At 42.6% G+C, this 19,132-nt stretch overlaps 1 protein-coding gene across 1 annotated transcript in view; it reads left to right on the top strand.

Moving 5' to 3' along the window:
• The first annotated feature begins 2,962 nt into the window (after positions 1–2,962).
• Positions 2,963–19,132, top strand: part of Mki67 (marker of proliferation Ki-67) — a 26,413-nt gene continuing 10,243 nt past the window's right edge. Inside the window, 14 exon segments of the mRNA XM_029542489.1 lie at positions 2,963–3,064; positions 5,080–5,158; positions 5,247–5,362; positions 7,955–8,021; positions 10,034–10,079; positions 10,501–10,684; positions 10,686–10,735; positions 10,738–11,463; positions 13,228–13,403; positions 14,239–14,491; positions 14,578–14,696; positions 14,794–14,965; positions 17,010–17,165; positions 18,012–18,920. Coding sequence (XP_029398349.1) covers positions 2,973–3,064; positions 5,080–5,158; positions 5,247–5,362; positions 7,955–8,021; positions 10,034–10,079; positions 10,501–10,684; positions 10,686–10,735; positions 10,738–11,463; positions 13,228–13,403; positions 14,239–14,491; positions 14,578–14,696; positions 14,794–14,965; positions 17,010–17,165; positions 18,012–18,920 — 3,145 coding nt within the window. The 5' untranslated portion in view covers positions 2,963–2,972.

Genomic DNA, 19,132 nt, shown 5'->3' with positions numbered 1-19,132 from the left:
GAGATGGCTCAGTGGGTAAGAGCACCCGACTGCTCTTCCGAAGGTCCAGAGTTCAAATCCCAGCAACCACATGGTGGCTCACAACCACCCATAACAAGATCTGACTCCCTCTTCTGGAGTGTCTGAAGACAGCTACAGTGTACTTACACATAATAAATAAATCTAATAATAATAATAATAATAATAATAATAATAATAAAGTTAAGTTCCTCAAGGCTATAATTTAAAACAAAGCATAAAGTGTAAATTTTAAGCACATTTTTAAAAAAAAACAATTAAAAATATATGAACGGAAGGCTGAAGAGATGGCATGGGGGTTATGAGGCCTCGTTGCTCTTGCAGAAAACCTGAGGTCAGGCCTTGTTAGCTACTTCAGGTGGCTCACAACTGCCCATAACTCTAGTCCCGCTAGTCCCGAGAGAGCCAATGCTCTCTACTGATATACAGAGGTACCTGTTCTCATATCCACATGGTCAGACACAGACACAGACATTTATACACATATTCATGATAAAGTAACAACTATGTGTGTGTATATGAACTGATCTGCTTTTTAAATCTATCTATCTATCTATCTATCTATCTATCTATCTATCTATCTATCTATCTATCTATCTATCTATCTATCTATGGGGAATTGCAGGCTGGTATCCAGTCGAGCTGAGGTCTCAACCCTGATGGTCATAATTCACCTACACGACATGGTACGCGTTCCCTCATGCTCTTGGAACTCCGGCCCCTGCCTAAGGTACCACCTCCCACAGTCCCCACAAGAGAAGCATGGTCAGTAGTTATGTAAGCAATGGCCCAAGCTTCTGACCTTCAGGCTAAACTCCTCCCTAGTTACCTAGCAACAGTGAAGACCATGAAAAGGGGTGTTCAGCCCCTCCTCGCTCTCTCACTCCTTTGTTCCTCTGCCTCTCACTTCTCTCTCTTCCCTCTCCTCTTCCCTTTCTGTTTGTCTTCTCTTCTCTTCTCTTCTCTTCTCTTCTCTTCTCTTCTCTTCTCTTCTCTTCTCTTCTCTTCTCTCTCTTTCTCCCTAGTCCCCCCCCCCCTTCTTTTTTTTTACCTTCTCTTTCCCCTGCATTTCTATAATAAAGCTCTTAAACCATAGTCTCTGCTCTGCTCCATCAAGGCCCGCTGCGCACTCTGGTCAGTGTTGGGAACGTCTTCCCCTATTCTCTCTCTCCCACATCCCTGGTGGCTTTAGCAAAGTAGCTGGGGGCGGGGGTGGCATCCCCAGGCAGGGCTGCCCCTTGGCCACCCTCTGAAGAGTGGAATAGTGGAATGCCCACCCAGGAATGAGTGGATAGGGTAGGTAGCAGCTCTCCCACACCTGACTGACCAGAGAATAGGGAAACTCTGGCGGGGCGTGGGCCTCTTTTTCCTCCCAACTTCTCCCCAGGCCCCCTGGGCCCCCCTTTTTATTTTGTTCCATATATATATATATATATATATATCCTTATTAAGTGCATTGCTTAGGTTTGGGGATGAGAAGGTAATGCCCAAGGCCTAAAGTAGAGCTTGGATCCTGACAACCCTAACAAGGCAGGCTGGACCACCCATCCTCAAAAGGCTAATTAAAGAGCAGGCGACAGTGAGAAGCACAGAAAGGGGATGTATTCATGTGGCCCCATTGTGAATAGGAGCAAAGGAGCCCAATGGCACCCTAAATATATTTTTGAAGTCCTGACCAGAGGTTTAGGTTTAGAGGCCAAGAGGTATGCTATAACTAATCAGCCTGGGTCAGGGTGGTGTAACACACTGGTTCCCCAGAGTGAAATTTCGTGGCTTCATACTTCAGGCTTGTCCTTGAGACCTTGAGGAGAGTTCTATTGCCCCAGAAGCGGAATTTTTACAACACCCTACTGGAAGAACACTGATCCAGGAACAGGAGCAGGGAGCATGAAAAAAGAGGACAGGAAAGCATAGGTACTCTATATTCGTCTGACTGGCACCTGGCCTCAGATAACCCCAACTGGTGCCCCAGGAGCCCTATTTTAGGATTTGCAGGTGTACTCTTGCACAGGTTATTTTAATCAGCATTTCCTCCCGGAAACAGCAAAGCATTGCCAATTTAAGTGTGCCGCAGCCATAACTGTTAAGTTATGGTTTAAAACCGTGCCACCGCCTCAGCGTTCATTAAGCAGGGAGACTGTAGAATGAATTATAATGATGCCCCCCCAGGTTTTAAAGGACAGTTTGAGGGACACTGAAAAGGCAGGAGAAACAACTTCAGGTTACGTATGAGGTGATGCAGTAACGGCAGAGGAAGGGTATAAATTTTAAAAATATAAAGCTTCTAGCGTTGAGCAAGACGCGGCGTTGCCAGTGTTTGATTTCTACAGGTCGCCGTGCTAAGTTTTGCTGATACTGAAAAGCTGGGACCCTCTGCCCTGCCTATTAGAGCGGCAGAGGCCCGCTCACCAGCCCCGCCCTGTCCACCTTCTGGAGCGTCTCTCCACTCGGGGTCCGCTCCTCTGGCCAGCTTCTGGCCCGGCCCCGCCCACCGGCCTGGTCCCGCCCACCTTCCGGCTCCGCCCCACCATCAGGCCGGCAGCCTGGCCCCACCTCTGGACCGCCCCGCCATTGGTCTCTCGCTGGCCGCCTGGCCCAATCGCAGCACTTAGCGCCAGAATTTGAACCGCCGTTTTGGTTTGAATCTGGCGGGCTGCGGCGGTCAGCGTTAACCCGGAACCGCCTAGGCGGACAGTCGGGACGGGGCGGCGGGCGGCAGACGGCGGGCACGGGGGACGCGGGCGGTGGGAGTGCGGGTCGGGGCGGAGCGAAGGCCGCGGGTGGCCGTGGTCGGTCCTCCGCGGCTGAGGAGCCGAGGGCTCTGACGCGGGCTGCGTCCGGTGAGCGGCCTGGTGACTGGACCAGCTGAGGAGCGGCCCGGCTGCGAGCTTCACCGAGAGGCTACTCCGCCCTCGTCCGCAGTCCCTGGCTCCGGACTGACGGCCGGGTGGACCATGGCGTCCTCGGCTCGCCTGGTCACCATCAAGCGGAGCGGCGACGATGGCGCACACTTCCCGCTGAGCCTCAGCTCCTGTCTGTTTGGAAGGTGAGTGCGCGCCGGGGCCGAAGTGACCCGGGGCAGCGACCCCCGCGACCCTACCGCCCTTTGCGTTTGACAGGGCTGTCCCTGTGGCTTGTTCGGAAGTCACGCTCATGCATTGGGAGCTTCCAAATGGAATCGGGATTTTACACTCGGTAGACGCGAAGCTGACGTCGGTGTCCCGCAACTTCCGCACTGTCGTTCTCAGGCAGCCGGCTGTGACTCTGATGTTCTGGAAACATCAGATAGAGCCCTGCTCGGGTGCTCTGGGAGAATCCCCTCTTACCCTCCCCCGTCAGTCGGATGGCAATCTTCCCTGAGGCCTTCCAGGCAGTTGCTTGCGTTGCCACTTTTGCAAACTTTGACCCTTATGGCTTTCTGCCGCGTTTGAAATGTTAATTGAGAGGATGCTTAAAAAAACAAACAAACAAAAAACCCAAGTCTTTTCTAACACCGTGCAGGTTGGTGACTAGGTTTTAGATTTTTGTTTGTCTCCCAGTAGACTAAATTCCAAGACAAGGGCTGCCTTGTTAATGGTTACATCTCTAGGGTCCCATATGGCGACTGACACTTAAGATCAATCAGTTGTGTGGCACAGGATGAGTGGTAGGAAGATGGCGATCAGGCAAGAATGGTAGTTCTCAGACATTTGGCAAAGTCTGGTGACAGATTTTCATGTCACTCTGGGAGAGGTGTCTGCCTTTAGTACTGTTGAGTAAGGACAGAGACATGGTGTATTTGACAGTTGAGGAAGTATCTGGCCCAGAATGTCTGTGGTATTCTGTATGTAGTTTGGATTGTGGTGATCTTTCTGCTTAGTAAAACGGGGTTCTAACATATGGTCTCTCTGCCTGGTATTTTGATACCCAAAACCTCTGTTTTCTTGAGAGTAAGAACTTCCTGTAAGAGTAAAGAACTTTCTGTAGCTTTGTTGTTGTTTAAAAGAAGAAAGTAAAAATTCTTGTTACAAGTGTCATTCATTTTGATTATTCTGCAATATTATTTAAATATACTTTTAACAACTTTAAAAAAATTTAAAAACAATTTGCATTTGGTTGTGCGGTATTTATTGTAAGAGGTATGCTTTGGCTCCAGAGGTTCATAGGGAAGCAGACAGTATATAGAGTATGGTCTGGCTTTTAAAGTTCACGATGGAGAGCTATCAGCGAAAGTCCTGTTTTGTGGCTGGGTTAGACTCCCTTTCTGTGCTGTGCCACCACAATGCTAGCTTTCTAGAAAGACATTCTAATCTAGATACTGCTTGTGAATTAGTGTTTGTGTTGTGAAGATATCTGAGTCTGTCAACTTGGTGTGGTTTTAAAACAACTCACATAGATTAACTGTGTGCCCCATATGCAAGTGATATATACAACTATAACTGAGTAGCAACACAGGTGCTGGTGTAGATCTTTTGTGTATGAAGAAACTGGGGCATTGATTACCCACAGCACCTTGTATGCTGGCAGTTTTCTGTGTCCTTAAACACCCATATAAACACATTACAAAATTCTCCTAAGCTAGGCAGTGGTGGCGCACACCTTTGGTCCCAGCACTTGGAAGGCAGAGACAGGTGGATTTCTGAGTTGGAGGCCAGCCTGGTCTAGAGTGAGTTCCAGGACAGCCAGGGCTATACAGAGAAACCCTGTCTCGGAAAAAAAAAATCAAAAAGCCAACCAACCTAACAAACAAAAAACAAACAGAAAAACCAAAGTTCTCATAAACTGATAGAAAGTTCTCTTTTATTTGTGTCTTGTAATTATAACTACTTACATGAAAAGTAACTGTGTGTTCTAGTATTTTCTAATATAATTATTCTGAAGTACTAGAAGTATTGATCTTTTATGGCTTCTTAGGCAGTACTTGTGAACATTGCACTGCCCCTGATATCTTGTCAGTCCTTGTGTCGTTACACTTATAATATAAATACACTAGTCAAATTCTGCTAATATTTTGAAAACATGAGGGTTTCTTCTTTTTTTGTTGTATACCCTCATAAAACCCTTACTTTTTTTTGTATTAAGGAGTATTGAATGTGACATTCGTATCCAGCTGCCCGTAGTGTCAAAAAAACACTGCAAAATTGAAGTCAAAGAGCAAGAGGTAAGTTGGCTTTGGAAATCAATTCTTAAAGCTTTTGAAGGTGACTTGAAGCAAGTCCTTAGTGTTTGCTTCTCCTCTCTCCTTGTAGGCAATATTATATAATTTCAGTTCCACCAATCCAACGCAAGTAAATGGGGCTACTATAGATGAGCCTGTGAGGCTGAGACATGGAGACATAATAACAATCATTGACCGCTCCTTTAGGTGAGTAAAAACTAACTGGATGAATTCTGAACACTGTGCTTTCTTTAATCACAAACTAGTACCATCATGATCCTTTATTGGTATTGATGGATGTTAGAAATGTCTCTATGTGTGTGTGTGTGTGTGTGTGTGTGTGTGTGTGTGTGTGTACACGTGTGTGTACGTGTGTATACACACATACGTGCAGGTGCTTGGGCCTGTGCCTGTGGAGAATAGAGGACAAACTCAGGTGTGGTCCTCGGGATCTGGGTCAGTTCTCCCCTCCATTTTGATCAGGGTCTCTAACAGGCCTAGGATTCACCATGTAACAGGCGAGATTGGCTAGACACCCAAGCCCAGTGCCCTCCTGTCTTTGCTTTCCCAGTGTTGATGGCACATCTTAAAGTTCCTAGCTCCTAGTCCCTTAGAGAGTATGTTTGGCCCTTAAAGAATGACTTTGTTATACTGAGGCAATTGGGCTGCATCCTAACGCAGGACTAATGTCATTATAATAAGGAAAGATTAACATACAGGGGAGCAAGTGAATGAGGGGAAGTGCTGTGAAGAGACAGAAAGAGGGTGACAGGTCCAGGAGACCCAGGGGAGCCATTCCTACAGATGCCTTGGACTTAGACTTCCAGCCAGAGCTGTGAGCAGCAAATTTTTGTTGTTTAAGGTACTCTGTGTTTTAATTGTGGGAGTCCTGGCTGACTAATACACCACAGCCAAGTCACAAGGGAAACTTCTGCAACTTTGTATGTGTCCATCCTCTCTAATCACAACTTTTCTCTTAGTAAGCCACCATGGTGACTGTAAGAGAGAGATATCTTTGGAGTCTTGCTACCTGCTTGTGGGTGTTAGTGGCATTTTAATAAGTGTGTTGTTGCTGTGCTTTTCTTTTAACCTAGCTAGCTCCCAAATAATTGTAACTGGACTATTTATTATATTTATTTAACAAGCTTTAAGGGCACAACAACTGAGCAGTGTTACTCTATTTTAATCCTCTATGCCAGTCAACATCCCTGTGATATTTGCATTTTAGTACTGACTTGACTCTCTGGGCTCCAGGTGTTTCTCATGGTGTCTCTTAGACTCCCAGGTTGCCTAATCTTCACCTATCCCTTCCTCTCTTCTCTTCTCCCCTCTTCTCTCTCTTTCTCTCCCCATCCCCCTCTTTCTCTCTTTCTCCCTTCTCTTTTCCCCTGGCTAGATGGAAGTCCAGCCCTGTTCTCTCCCCTTCTCAGTCACTGGCTGACCAGCTAGCTTTGTTGACCAGTTGGGGAATAATTGGGGAGCATTGCTTACACAACAGAGACAGGAGATTCTTAGAATAAGGTTTGCAACCAGAAATGGGGGCACAGAAGTCAGCATTGGAATAATACAAGGGTATCTTTACACAGGGCACAATAACATTATGCCTACATGTGGGCCTTTAAACACAATAGTTAGCATAAAGCTTTGTGTGCTTGTGTCTGACTAATATTCTTGTGTATATGGTTTATAGCATGTTTGGTGTCATTAACATAGCACAGTATATCCTGTAACGTGTAAGAGTATTCACAATTTATTCATTCTTGATTGAGAATTTGAGTGATTTCTAGTCAAGAATTCTGTCTAGTCAGTGAAATCTGTCAAGAATTTCTTTGTAATCAAATGCCCTCCTCCACCCCCATTTCCTGTATTCAAAAGTGGTATTCAAATACTGAATACAGTGTTCTGTCTGTAGCCTTGTTAAATTCTCTATTCTTAATAATTATTTTATTATTTCCCCGCTTAATAGTTTAAGAGATATATTGAAATCACCCATTGGGGATTTGTTTATTTTTCTTTTAATTTTTCTTAATTTATCTTTTAATTTTCTTTAATTAATTTGTTTTCCCTATCACAAATTCAGAATTTGTTTCCTTTGGAAATATCTTTTACTTTTAGTTACATATTTTGCCTTAGTGATTTCTTTGATTGATAAATATAAATACATTGATTCCTTATGGTTACATAATATAACCTTTTGCCTCCTTACTTTCAACTCTATAATTTTTAAGGCTTTTGTTGTGTCTAGGAACCTGCTGCTGCATAGCTTAACTTTAAATAGACTTTCTTTTTTAAAGATACAATATCTTGGTGGATTTACCTTTAAGTCTTTATAAAGTGAACGTTGCCTCTTTGAACAATTTGAAGGGACATTTTTATTGACTAGACTCTTTAAAAGAGAATCAGTTCAGCACTGTGATAACTTGGAGAAGGGTTTCAGCTGCTACCTGGCTTCAGATCTTACATAGACAGCATCTCAATTCATATTAAGCCACTTCACTGAGGTACCAAAATTTCTGTGGTGCACAGTAAAGGATTTCAGCCCTGAATTGATCACCAAGATCTGCTGTGATTCTAGGGCCAGCTTCTTAAGATGTGCCTGTCCTCCAGGGAGAGTGGAGAAGTAGTGATCATAATTCTGGAACGTAGCTTTGTAACTTTCCATTTATATACGTTTTTAGTATTAAAAACTATTCTTTGTGTAAGCTAATATTCTGAACAAAGCCTAGAGTTGTTTCAGAGTTTGTATCTATAACACTTGACTCTGGATGTTCACATTCTTCACCTGACTCTGCACTGTAGGTATGAAGATGGAAGTCATGAAGATGGAAGCAAGTCAACAGAATTTCCAGGAAAGTCACTTGGAAAGGTGAGGGGAAATGCTCAGGATTGGCCTTGATTCTTGTGTCATAATGGGAATGTTTTAACAAGTGATTTCTCACTTTTCAATTGGCGACCAGGAATGGCTTTTTTGATTATAGCAGAAAAATATAAGTAACAAAATCAGGGAATAAGTTGGCTGTAAGCACAGTAAAGTAACCTGAAACCATATTTCTTTTTGCTGTTCAAAAACAGAGTGCTAACTTGGTCTTATACTCTCCTATACTGTGTTGTGATCTTACAAGCCCATGCTAGGATAGCCTGAATATATAGAAATTGTGTGAAAAATAAAAAAGGAAGGACATGAGTGCTAGGTGTGGTGGAGAAGGTTTATTAACGATTGGAAGGAGAACATTGGCAGGGACAGAGACATCTGGGAGAGTACCAAGTGAACATGTCCCTGAGCTGGGCCATGTGAGGGGGAGGGGAGAGAGGAGAGGAGCCACTGACCAAGATGGGTAGCCTGGACCAAGAGACTGGCATAGCCAAAATGGTTGAGTTATATAAGGGGCAGAGGAACTTGGGAGAGGGCATGCCAGCCAGGAGGGCCTGTAACAGGTAGAGGCATGTTAGGAGCATGTGGCAACCATCGACCACTTTATGTTAATGGGTACCTCAGTTAGTCTTTGTCCCAGGTTTGAGACCTAAGAGAAATAAAAGTTAGAGACATCTGATGAGTCACTTTGTTTCCTATTCCTTGCTCCTGTCCATAACATTGTGCAAAGTGAGTGCTGGAGAAACTTCTTAGATAAGAAAGTGAATCTAGTGCTTGTCACATGAGGGAACCCTGTCACTTGACAGTATCAGGAAGATCACTGCCACTGGGATCATTTACTAAAGCACAATTCTGGACACAAAATTTGGAATTCAGTAGCTTTAGGGTAAGTCTTAAGAGTCTTTGTCTCTCCTAGTAGAATGGTAGTCAGACTAGTACCATGAAGTAGCTGCAGCCCCAATTAGGAGCTTTAGGGTTCACCTATGTTTAGCAATAGGCACTCTTCCTTCAAGATTTAAATATTAATATCCATGTTAAAGATTGCTTCTTCCTTAGAGGAGCCCAGTGCTTGTTGACCTCTGGTGGACGCTATTTTTTGAGGTGACCCATCAGTCACCATTTAACTTGTTAATGGGTGTAAGAAAATAAAATTGTTGATGGTAGATTTGTGGGATAGACAAGTATGACTTAATAGTTGATGAACTCTTTGGTTATTAATCTGTAAAAAAAATTAGCACTAAAATTTAATATAAATAGTGTGATAGTAATTACTAGGAATTTCATGCCTCTTTAATATAATCATGCAAAAATTTCTGGACTGGGAAGATAGTTCTATATAAAACTCTTTCTGTAAGCATGGTGGCCTGAGTTTGATCCCCTAGAACCCATGGAAACAAATTTGGGTGTGGTATAATCCCCATCACTGAGAAGGCATCACATAGGAGGATTGCTGGTGTTTGGTGGCCAGATAATCTAGCCAACTTGGTGAGGTTCAGGTTTAGTTTGTTCCCTCTCCCTAGAAATAAGATGGTAAGCATTTGAGTTCAATTCCCAGCAACAATGTGGTGGCTCACAACCATCTATAATGGGATCATGTGCCCTCTTCTGGTGTGTCTGAAGAGAGGTACAGTGTATTCATATAAATAAATCTTAAAACAACAACAACAAAAAATATATTGCTTTTCCAGAGTACCCTAGTTCAGTTCTTGGCACCCACACTGGCAGTTCACAACCACCGGAGGTACCCACACAAATGTGCCTAGATACATCCACATACACATATACATAAATACAAAAATAAACCTTAAAGAAAAGAAAACCCTAAGTCAGCTAGGAAGTCATGACCATTAGCTTTCAAGTCACTTGGCTGTATTTCTCTAGCCTCTAAAAGTATTAAAGAAGCAGTTTGGCAAATAATGTAATTAATGAAAAGTTTTCATTGTTTAAAAATGACCACACTAAAAAAAGCACTTAAATTCTTGTTCTTATCTTTTTTTAATGTGTAGGAACCAGCGAGGCAAGTCTCAAGAGATAGCTTCTGTGCTGACCCTGGTTGGTATTGGTTGCGTTCTGCTCTGGTACTCTCAGCATCCGACTGCTGTGACAGTGGCAAGGGTGGGACTATGGGGACACAGACATAAAGTTCCAAACTCCTAAGAGTTTTATTTCTTTTATTTTATTTATAATACCAAACCAAAGCAGAGAGCTGGGGAATTTGTTCCCTAGTGCTTGCTTTTTTAGTTGCCCAGTTAATCTTGAGCTGCCTGGTGGGATTTGTTACATCACTGGATGTTCAGAGCTAATGAGCTTTATTAAGATGGAAATATCATAAGACAAGTGTAAGGAATTAATTTGTGGACTAAATGAAAAACTAGGATACAAGGAAATTTAAAATATGGTACTGGATTTCAGAAATTTTAAATCACTGAGAACATGTTGAACTTCTGTTTCTTATTTCATATTTATTGCCAAGATGGGAAAGGTCAAGACACCAAAGCTTCACAAATGACTGCTTCAAGAAGATCTTTCGTGCATGCCAAGGGCCTTTCTGCAGATAGTCCTGCCTCAGATGGCTCAAAAACCAGTGTTACCCAAGATTCATCAGGGCATGTAGAACAGCACAATGGCAGAAACATAGTAGAGCCCACTTCTGGAGCTCTCGTTAAGAAGTCCAGGGCTACAGGGAGCAGTTACAGGGAACTGAAGTCTTCTCCTGCACAGAGCCTTAGCAATAGCAACAAAAAGGAATCTCCCTTTGAGAAACTTTATCAATCGATGAAGGAAGAGTTGGATGTAAAATCACAGAAATCTTCTAGAAAATCAGAACCCCAACCTGACCGTGCAGCAGAAGAATCGTGGGAGACACAGCTATTGGTGCCATGCAAGGCAAGAGCAAAGTCTAGTGGAAGCACCCCTGGTACTGCAACCTCTTCACCCAAAGTAGGGAAGATCTGGACCGAGAGATGGAGCGGTGGAATGGGGCCTGTTCAGACTTCCACAGAGACAGCTAAAATGAAGACCCCTGTGCGGCATTCACAGCAACTTAAGGAGGAAGACTCTCGTGTTACTGGCAGAAGACGTTCTGTGAATCTGGATGAAGGTGAAAGTGCTCAGGCAGTTCATAAAATAGTCATTCCTGGGAAACTGGTAACTACAAACCAAGCTGCGGTGGAGGCTGGAGATGTGGCCAGCCCTGCTGATACACCAGAACATTCCTCTTCCAAAAAGAGAAGAAGTATTCCTGCGAAGGTAGAGGTTCCATCTGCAGAGACACAAAAGCGGCTCTCTTTAACTCAGTGCCTTGTTCCAGGTGAAAAGAAAACTCCCAAGAATTCCTTCAGCAAGCCTGAGAAACTGGCCACAGCAGCCGAACAGACTTGCTCTGGCCTACCTGGTCTTAGTTCCGTTGATATCAGCAACTTTGGTGATTCCATTAGTAAGTTATTTTATGTAGATCTACTTTCCCTAATAGGTTACTATCTACCATATGTATTATGAGTTAAAGTGTTTGTTTAGTGTAACCAGCTGTGTGCTAAAGAACCCAGTAAGTACTCAGATAAGTAAGAGGCAAGCTTTATCTGACATATGGGTACTAAAGACTTTGTCATTTATAAAGAGGCATAATGGGGGAGGTACAACTAGTTCAGGAGGGAACCATATCACAGAAACTACTTCAGGAAAAGAAAATGTGACTTTTCTTTTACAATATAAGGGCTTTAATCATAATAGCTTTTCATTTAGTGTCCCATTTTGAATACCAGTTATATCTTGTGGGATTGTTTCTTGGGACTAAGTACTTTGAGCCATCCTTGAACATAGTAGCTCATCTCATGGGTGTTCAAACTCTGTTCTCAGTCTCTCTTTCCTTTTATTTATTTATTTATTTTTTTTTGGTTTTTTGAGACAGTTTCTCCATGTAGCCTTGACTGTTCTGGAACTCGCTTTGTAGATCAGGCTGGCCTCTGCCTCACAAGTGCTGGGATTAAAGCTGTGTGCCACCACCATCTGGCTTGTTCTCAGTCTCTTACTAGCACTTTATTGCAGACACTGGACTGGACTCAGGTTTCTATACCAGCAAAGTTCCAAATGCTTCCTAACATTTTGTTTTTAAGTTTTTTACTACATTTACTTATTTGTGTATATGGGGGAAAGAGAACATAAGAATGTGCCATGGTGCTCATGCAGGAGTCCGAGGACAACTTGTAAGGGGTCAGTTTTCTCCTTCCACCATGTCCCATCTTGGTTCCAGGGATTGGCCTCAGGTCCTTAGGCTTGGCAGCAAAGCACCCTTTCCTGCTGAGCCATCTCACCACCTAGAGAAAGCTTTCTTTATCTCTCTTTACAAACGGGAAGTGACATAGTGAGCAGCCTTGTGACATCTTCCTACATACTTGTTTTATGCTGGCTTAAAGAAAGGGAAGCTCTCCAGGCACATAACCTTTATATCAGGCACGGCTTCTGCTGGTGACCTATTGGTGTGGCTATCAGTGACACTTGTATCCATCTGCCAGTGTATGGTTGACACCTCATAATGGAGTGCCAGTCCTGGACAAGGAGTTTTTTTTCTTTTTTCTTTTCTTTTTGGTTTTTCGAGACAGGGTTTCTCTGTATAGCCCAGGCTGTCCTGGAACTCACTTTGAGGACCAGGCTGGCCTCGAACTCAGAAATCTGTCTGCCTCTGCCTCCCAAGTGCTGGGATTAAAGGCGTGCGCCACCATGCCCGACTGACAAGGAGTTTTTATAGACTATTCAGTAAGTCGTATAATGGGTTTTGGTTGCATGAAGCACAAGCAAACCCTAAGATATCTTGCCTGCTCATATAGTTCACTCATAAGGCAGTTCTGGGTCTGGCCCATGTATGTGTGTCTTTTATCAAGTTCCTCAGGGCACTGCTCAGGTTCTGCCTTTCTGCTGGAAAGTGACACCTTCTGCTGTGGGCAGATGACTTTCTTAAGGTAATCACATGCAATTTTCAGTTTTAAGGGAAACCTCCATTCTCTCCAGTTGTGCAATGCATCTGGTTTCTCTTGAGATCTTTTAGGAAGTCCTGAGGCTGCTCTGGCTTCCGTTTTATGAATAAAGGTGCCATGTTTCAGTGCCTTTGCAGTACATTACTTTTTCATGCTATTTTGAAATAAATCCTCAGTCCTGGCATGGAGTTTAAATTGCTCTTTTCATGTGTTTGCATTCCTTACTTCAGACAAGAGTGAGGGAATGCCTTTGAAGAGAAGACGTGTATCCTTTGGTGGACATCTAAGACCTGAATTATTTGATGAAAACTTGCCTCCTAATACACCACTCAAAAGAGGAGAAACACCAACCAAGAGGAAGTCTCTTGGCACTCACAGTCCAGCTGTCCTGAAGAAAATCATCAAGGTTAGTTGGACAGTCAGCATTCATTGTGTTTGCACCTCATATTTCACAGATGGTTCATTCCATCCAAAACCAGGCAGAGGTAAAGGTTAACTGAGATCTTATTTCTTCTCTACCACTTGTCTCATGCCCAGTAACAACTATATGGGTTCTCAGGTAGTTCTGGAAGTTGAAGCAAGGTGCTGGGCACTTTCCCTTTGAAGAAGACCCTGACACACCACAGGGCCATATGACCCTGGTACACACTGGCATCATTTAAAGGAATCTGAAGACAGCAACATATGTGACCACAGGATTGCTTTGTTTTGGGGGGAAAGTACAAGGGCATTGAGGTTGTGGGAAGGAAAGTCTTTGGTAAAACATCTCTTTTCTGCACTTGTAGTCCTTTGGCCTTTAGTCCCCTGTCAGTGTTCTATTGCTTTTCCTTGCTATGGCTGCAAAGCTCAGTTTCCTAAAAGGGTCCTGGACAGCTTTATTCTTTTAGTACCAAAAAGACTTGGAGGCACACCTAACATCTTCTTACCTTGTCCCACCTCCCAGAAATGAGTGGCCCTCTCCAGGCCCATCCCAGGGCTGGTGTTGGCTGAGCTGAAATCGGAATGCCTTCTTCTACTGAGTAGTGTCCCTGTTTCCACCAGAAATAAACTCCACTGGTGCATATGTCCCCTTCCTCTGCTTAAATGAATGGGGCAACTGACCCCTTTCTTATCCTTGAAAGATAGGGCCACTGGTGCTTCAGGATCTAAAAGCTACATGGTTTGTTGTAAAGGCTTTTATTAGACATTACAGAGATGTTAACCTCCTTGGTCAGAGTTTTCATAAATGACTGCCTTGTCAGGAACAGCCCCAGTCTCCAGGGAAACAAGAGTCTCCTGGAATAACTCCATCGAGAACAAATGATCAAAGACGCAGATCAGTCAGGACTTCCAGTGGAAGCAAATTCTTATGTGAGACAGATATTCCCAAGAAAGCAGGCAGGAAGAGCGGCAACCTGCCTGTGAAGAGAGCATCCATCAGCCGGAGTCAGCATGGCATTCTACAGATGATTTGCTCCAAAAGGAGGAGTGGAGCTTCTGAAGCCAACTTGATTGGTTAGTGCTGTACTGGGCAGACAGAGTTCAAACTCAACTTTCTTATGCTGGATTTTGAAAAGTTCACCATTTTTTCCTTTAAACAGTTGCAAAATCGTGGGCTGATGTTGTAAAACTTGGCGTGAAACAAACACAAATGAAAGTTGTGAAACATGTCCCTCAAAAGCAGACGAGCAAGAGACAAAGAAGACCCAGTACTCCAAAGGTATAGGGTTTCAGACATGCACTGCTTTTATTTTCAGTTGTCTTAGGCTTGTATTGTTCACGCTGTGATGTGCTGTCTGTCTTGCTTTTGTCTGCAGAAACCCACAAGCAATCTTCACAATCAATTTTCTACAGGCCATGCAAACTCTCCCTGTACCATTGTAGTAGGGAGAGCGCAGATTGAAAAAGTAAGTGTGCCTGCCCGACCCTACAAAATGCTGAACAACTTGATGCTAAACCGAAAAGTGGATTTCAGTGAAGATCTGTCAGGTAAATGCAGTCACATTTACAAGAAGGCCTGTAGACACAGCCTTCTTGATCTCTCTGTTTGTGACTTCCTTAATGCTTCTTATCTTCCATCTCACGCCCCCTCTTACAACCTCTGAACCCTAGCTGGGAGCCTGGTAGCAGTGAGTGATTACAGAATAACCCATCACACCAGCTTTCTGCTGTCATAATATTCAAAGATAAAGTTGGTTGGGAGTAGAAGACAGGTCTCAGTCAACTTGGGGGATGTGTCCTACAGGAAGCAGGGATGGAAATCTCAAGTGCCTAGACTCTGGTGAGCAGTGTGTGTACAGAAAATGGAAAGGTGCATTGTGGTATGAGGATGATCAGGTGTTACTTTCTGTTCTGAGGAGTTGCACTGATGGCTGATCCCAAGGAATAAGTTGATTTAGAACAGTATTAATGGTTCTCCAAGATTCACTTTCTTTCTAGTGAGTTTAACTGCTTGCTAAGAGGAAGCCATGTAAGGAAGGTTTTTCTGAGCTATTGATAATTGAATTGTTTTCACTGTCTCGAGTATCAGTGAAGGTGTAACTGGCTGGCTTAGACTTACTTCAAGAAAGCAGATTTGTCTCGAGTTCCTCAATATGTAATAGTTTCTGGAAGAGAATTATGATTTGAACTGAGTAGGTAGAATCTTATTTTTATTTGTTGCAGATTGGGAATTGAAAATGACCAAATACCTCAGTGTATAATGCTTGTGAAATAGCCCTTACAAGAACTGCATTTTGAGCCGGGTGGTGGTGGCGCATACCTTTAATCCCAGCACTTGGGAGGCAGAGGCAGGCAGATTTCTGAGTTCGAGGCCAGCCTGGTCTACAAAGTGAGTTCCAGGACAGCCAGGGCTATACAGAGAAACCCTGTCTCGAAAAAAAACAAAAAACAAAAGAACTGCATTTTGGATCAATTCATTATCTTTATAAAAATAACAAAAAATAAAAAAAAATGAATCAAGTATATTATGTAATTATATAAATTGAGGATGATATATAATCTATTTATATTATATTTTTAAAACTCTCAAAGATAAATAAGATTTTAAATACATGGTGCCTGAGACATTGGATTGTCTTGAGTATTCTTCTATACTTGTTCTTGAGTTCAGACATTTCTCATCTCTTGGTGTAGGCATTTCCCCCCCCCCCCTTTTTTTTTTTTCTTGAAATAGAGTCTTACTATTCAGGTTAACTTCAAACATAAAGAGATCTGCCTACCCTTACTTTCTTAGGGCTACCATGCCTGGCCTGGCAGCTTCCATTTTAAAACATTAGAAGGTAAGCCCTGATATTTAAAGTAAGCAAGTAAGACCCTGAAAGCTATGGAAGGATACTTTGAACAGGCTAGTGCAGATAGACACTTCAACAGTTCCCAGGCCCATTCTGTGGTGAATGCCAGCACAAGTTCTCATTCTATGGAGCCAACCAGACAGAGCATGACATTTGAGCTTTTCAGGAAGCTCAGTCATCCATATGGAATTATGTCACTACTGCCTTTTTGATGTTAAAGTGAATAGGGAGGGATGATACTTAGATTAAAGTGTGTGTGTGTGTGTGCGAGTGTGTGTTCTTGATAGGACTGAAAATGGTCAGTGTTCTGTCAGTATTCTAAACTGTAGAAACATTATTTGTACTTAGGATTTAGATCTGAGAAACTTCTTGAGGGTATAACAAGGCCCCTGGGTCATGGACTTCCAGATATCAGTACTCTGAAGAGAGGTACCCATACCTAAATTTTTCTCCCTTTGCTGGGGCTTACTTTTGGGAACTAGTTTAGAAAACGATAGAGGTCAACTAAATCATTGGATTTCCTTTTCCATAGGAGAGGGTTAGAGAAGTTGGCTCTATGTGTTGTTGTTGTTGTTGTTGCTGTTTTTTCTTTTAAATTTTTTATGAACATATTAACAAAAATCAGCATTTTAATGAGATGATACATACCTGGAATCTGAAAACTTGTTTTTGTCATCTATATTGTTTTGCATGGGGAATGTGATAATGTAAGCCGTGTTTCCAATGTTTTCCTTTATCAGGACTAACTGAAATGTTCAAGACTCCAGTGAAGGAGAAGCAGCAGCAGATGAGTGATACAGGCTCCATTCTTTCCAATTCAGAGAATTTGTCTGAAAGACAATTGCAAGTAACTAATTCAGGACACATACCGGAGCCCATCACCTCAGACATTTTGGGTTGGTTTATTTGTCTTTTCCACTCTTAAACTTTGGAATGGAGACTTGAAGATTGCCTTTTCTTTATAGACAATACTGGGTTCCTTCTCTACAATAGCTTTTCCTGGTGAAATGCCATTTCCACTTTCTCTGTTCTGTTTTCAAACAGTCTTTGCAATTTTCTAAACTTATTCATTGACCTAGCTTGATAGGAAGTATTATTCACTCAGTTAATAAGTCTAAATGGTGTCTATATTGCTTTCAGCTTCTTCGTTATAGGAGGATAGAGGCCCAAACAGTACACTTTTCCTGCTATGTTTATATATAGATTACACAAAATAAAAAATTATTGCAAGGATAAAGATGTACTCAATTTGTAGAGTGCTTGCCTGGCATTTGGTAAACTCTGGGTTAAGTCTATAGCATTGCAAAAACTTTGTGTGGTAGTATATGGATTTAATCCAAGAACTTGGAAGGTGGAGGTAAGAGGATCACAATTGCTTACATGCAGAATTTGATGTGGATATTAAACATGCACAGTAGAATCTATTACTTCATTAGTGAATCAAGATAATAAATAAATGTTTCAGAAAAAATATTGCCTGTATTCAGGTCCATGTCACACATCTTGGCAGGCTTTAGGGGACCCTTCTTAAGAATACTTCACAATGGCTCTTCTCTGTTACCAAATAACATTATATTTAATAGATCATAAATAGGACAGGGTTGAGATCATCTAGGAACTGCTTGGTAGAAAAGAAGCTAAATTATTGGTTCTTATATACTTCCTAAAGATAAAATGATAAGCTGGTAATAGGTGGTGAAAAATGATACTTTTTTTTACGTATATATTTTTCTTTCTTATAGGAGAAAAAGTGCTCTCCAGTACTCGGAATGCAGCAAAGCAGCAATCCGATAGATATTCTGCAAGTCCTACCTTAAGACAGCGGAGCATCAAACATGAAAACACAGTGCAAACTCCTAAAAATGTTCATAACATTACTGACCTTGAGAAGAAGACTCCAGTCTCTAAGACAGAGCCTCTGAAGACTGTATCGAATGTGAGCAAGTTAAGACGATCTAGAGAGCTCAGACATACCCTTGTGGAAAGTAGAAATGAAAAAATAGAAGCAGTCCTTCCTGAGAACATCACAGCAAGACATTTAAGGCAGACATTTCGAGGACAAGAAGTAGATCAACAGGTGCAGGACAGTGAAAACTCTTCACAAACATGCAAGGAAAGTGGTGAATTAAGTGAAGGTTCAGAAAAGACATCAGCTAGGAGAGCAAGTGCCAGGAAGCAGAAACCAACAAAAGCCTTACTAGGAAGTCAAATGGTCACCCAAACAGCAGACTATGCTGAGGAACTACTTAGTCAAGGACAAGGAACCATACAAAACCTAGAGGAATCCATGTACATGCAAAATACATCAATAAGTGATGATCAAGGAATTACAAAAAAGAAAGAATCCAGGCATACTCCCAAAGTTCTAAAACTTGAGTGTGAAGATATCAAAGCTTTGAAGCAATCTGAAAATGAAATGCTGACCCCAAAAGTAACTGGAAGCAAGAGGACTTTAGAAAAATCTAAGGAAAAGGCTCAGCCCCTGGAAGACCTGACTGGTTTCCAGGAACTCTGTATAACACCTGGTAACATAATCACAAAAATGTCCAGCAAATCTCCACACAAAGAACCAGTCAGAACCCCATCGAGCACAAAGAGACTCTCCAAGACAAGTCTCAGTAAAGTGAATGTGAGAGAAGAATCTTCAACACGTGGGAAAAGAACAAAGTCACCAGGCAGAGCCCCAGGCACACCAGCATCAGTGCAGGAAGAAAATGACAGCAGAGCCTTCATGGAAACTCCAAAGCAGAAACTGGATTTCACAGGAACTTCAACAGGATATAAGAGGAGGTCACGGACACCTAAGAACAGGGCTCAGCCCCTAGAAGACCTGGATGGCTTCCAAGAACTCTTCCAAACACCA

The sequence above is a fragment of the Mus pahari genome, chromosome 1 (genome assembly GCF_900095145.1).
Source record: "Mus pahari chromosome 1, PAHARI_EIJ_v1.1, whole genome shotgun sequence".
In the NCBI taxonomy this organism is placed as follows: Eukaryota; Metazoa; Chordata; class Mammalia; order Rodentia; family Muridae; genus Mus; species Mus pahari.
Note: the sequence above shows the minus strand (reverse complement) of the source record. Positions and strands in the feature narration are given on the sequence as shown.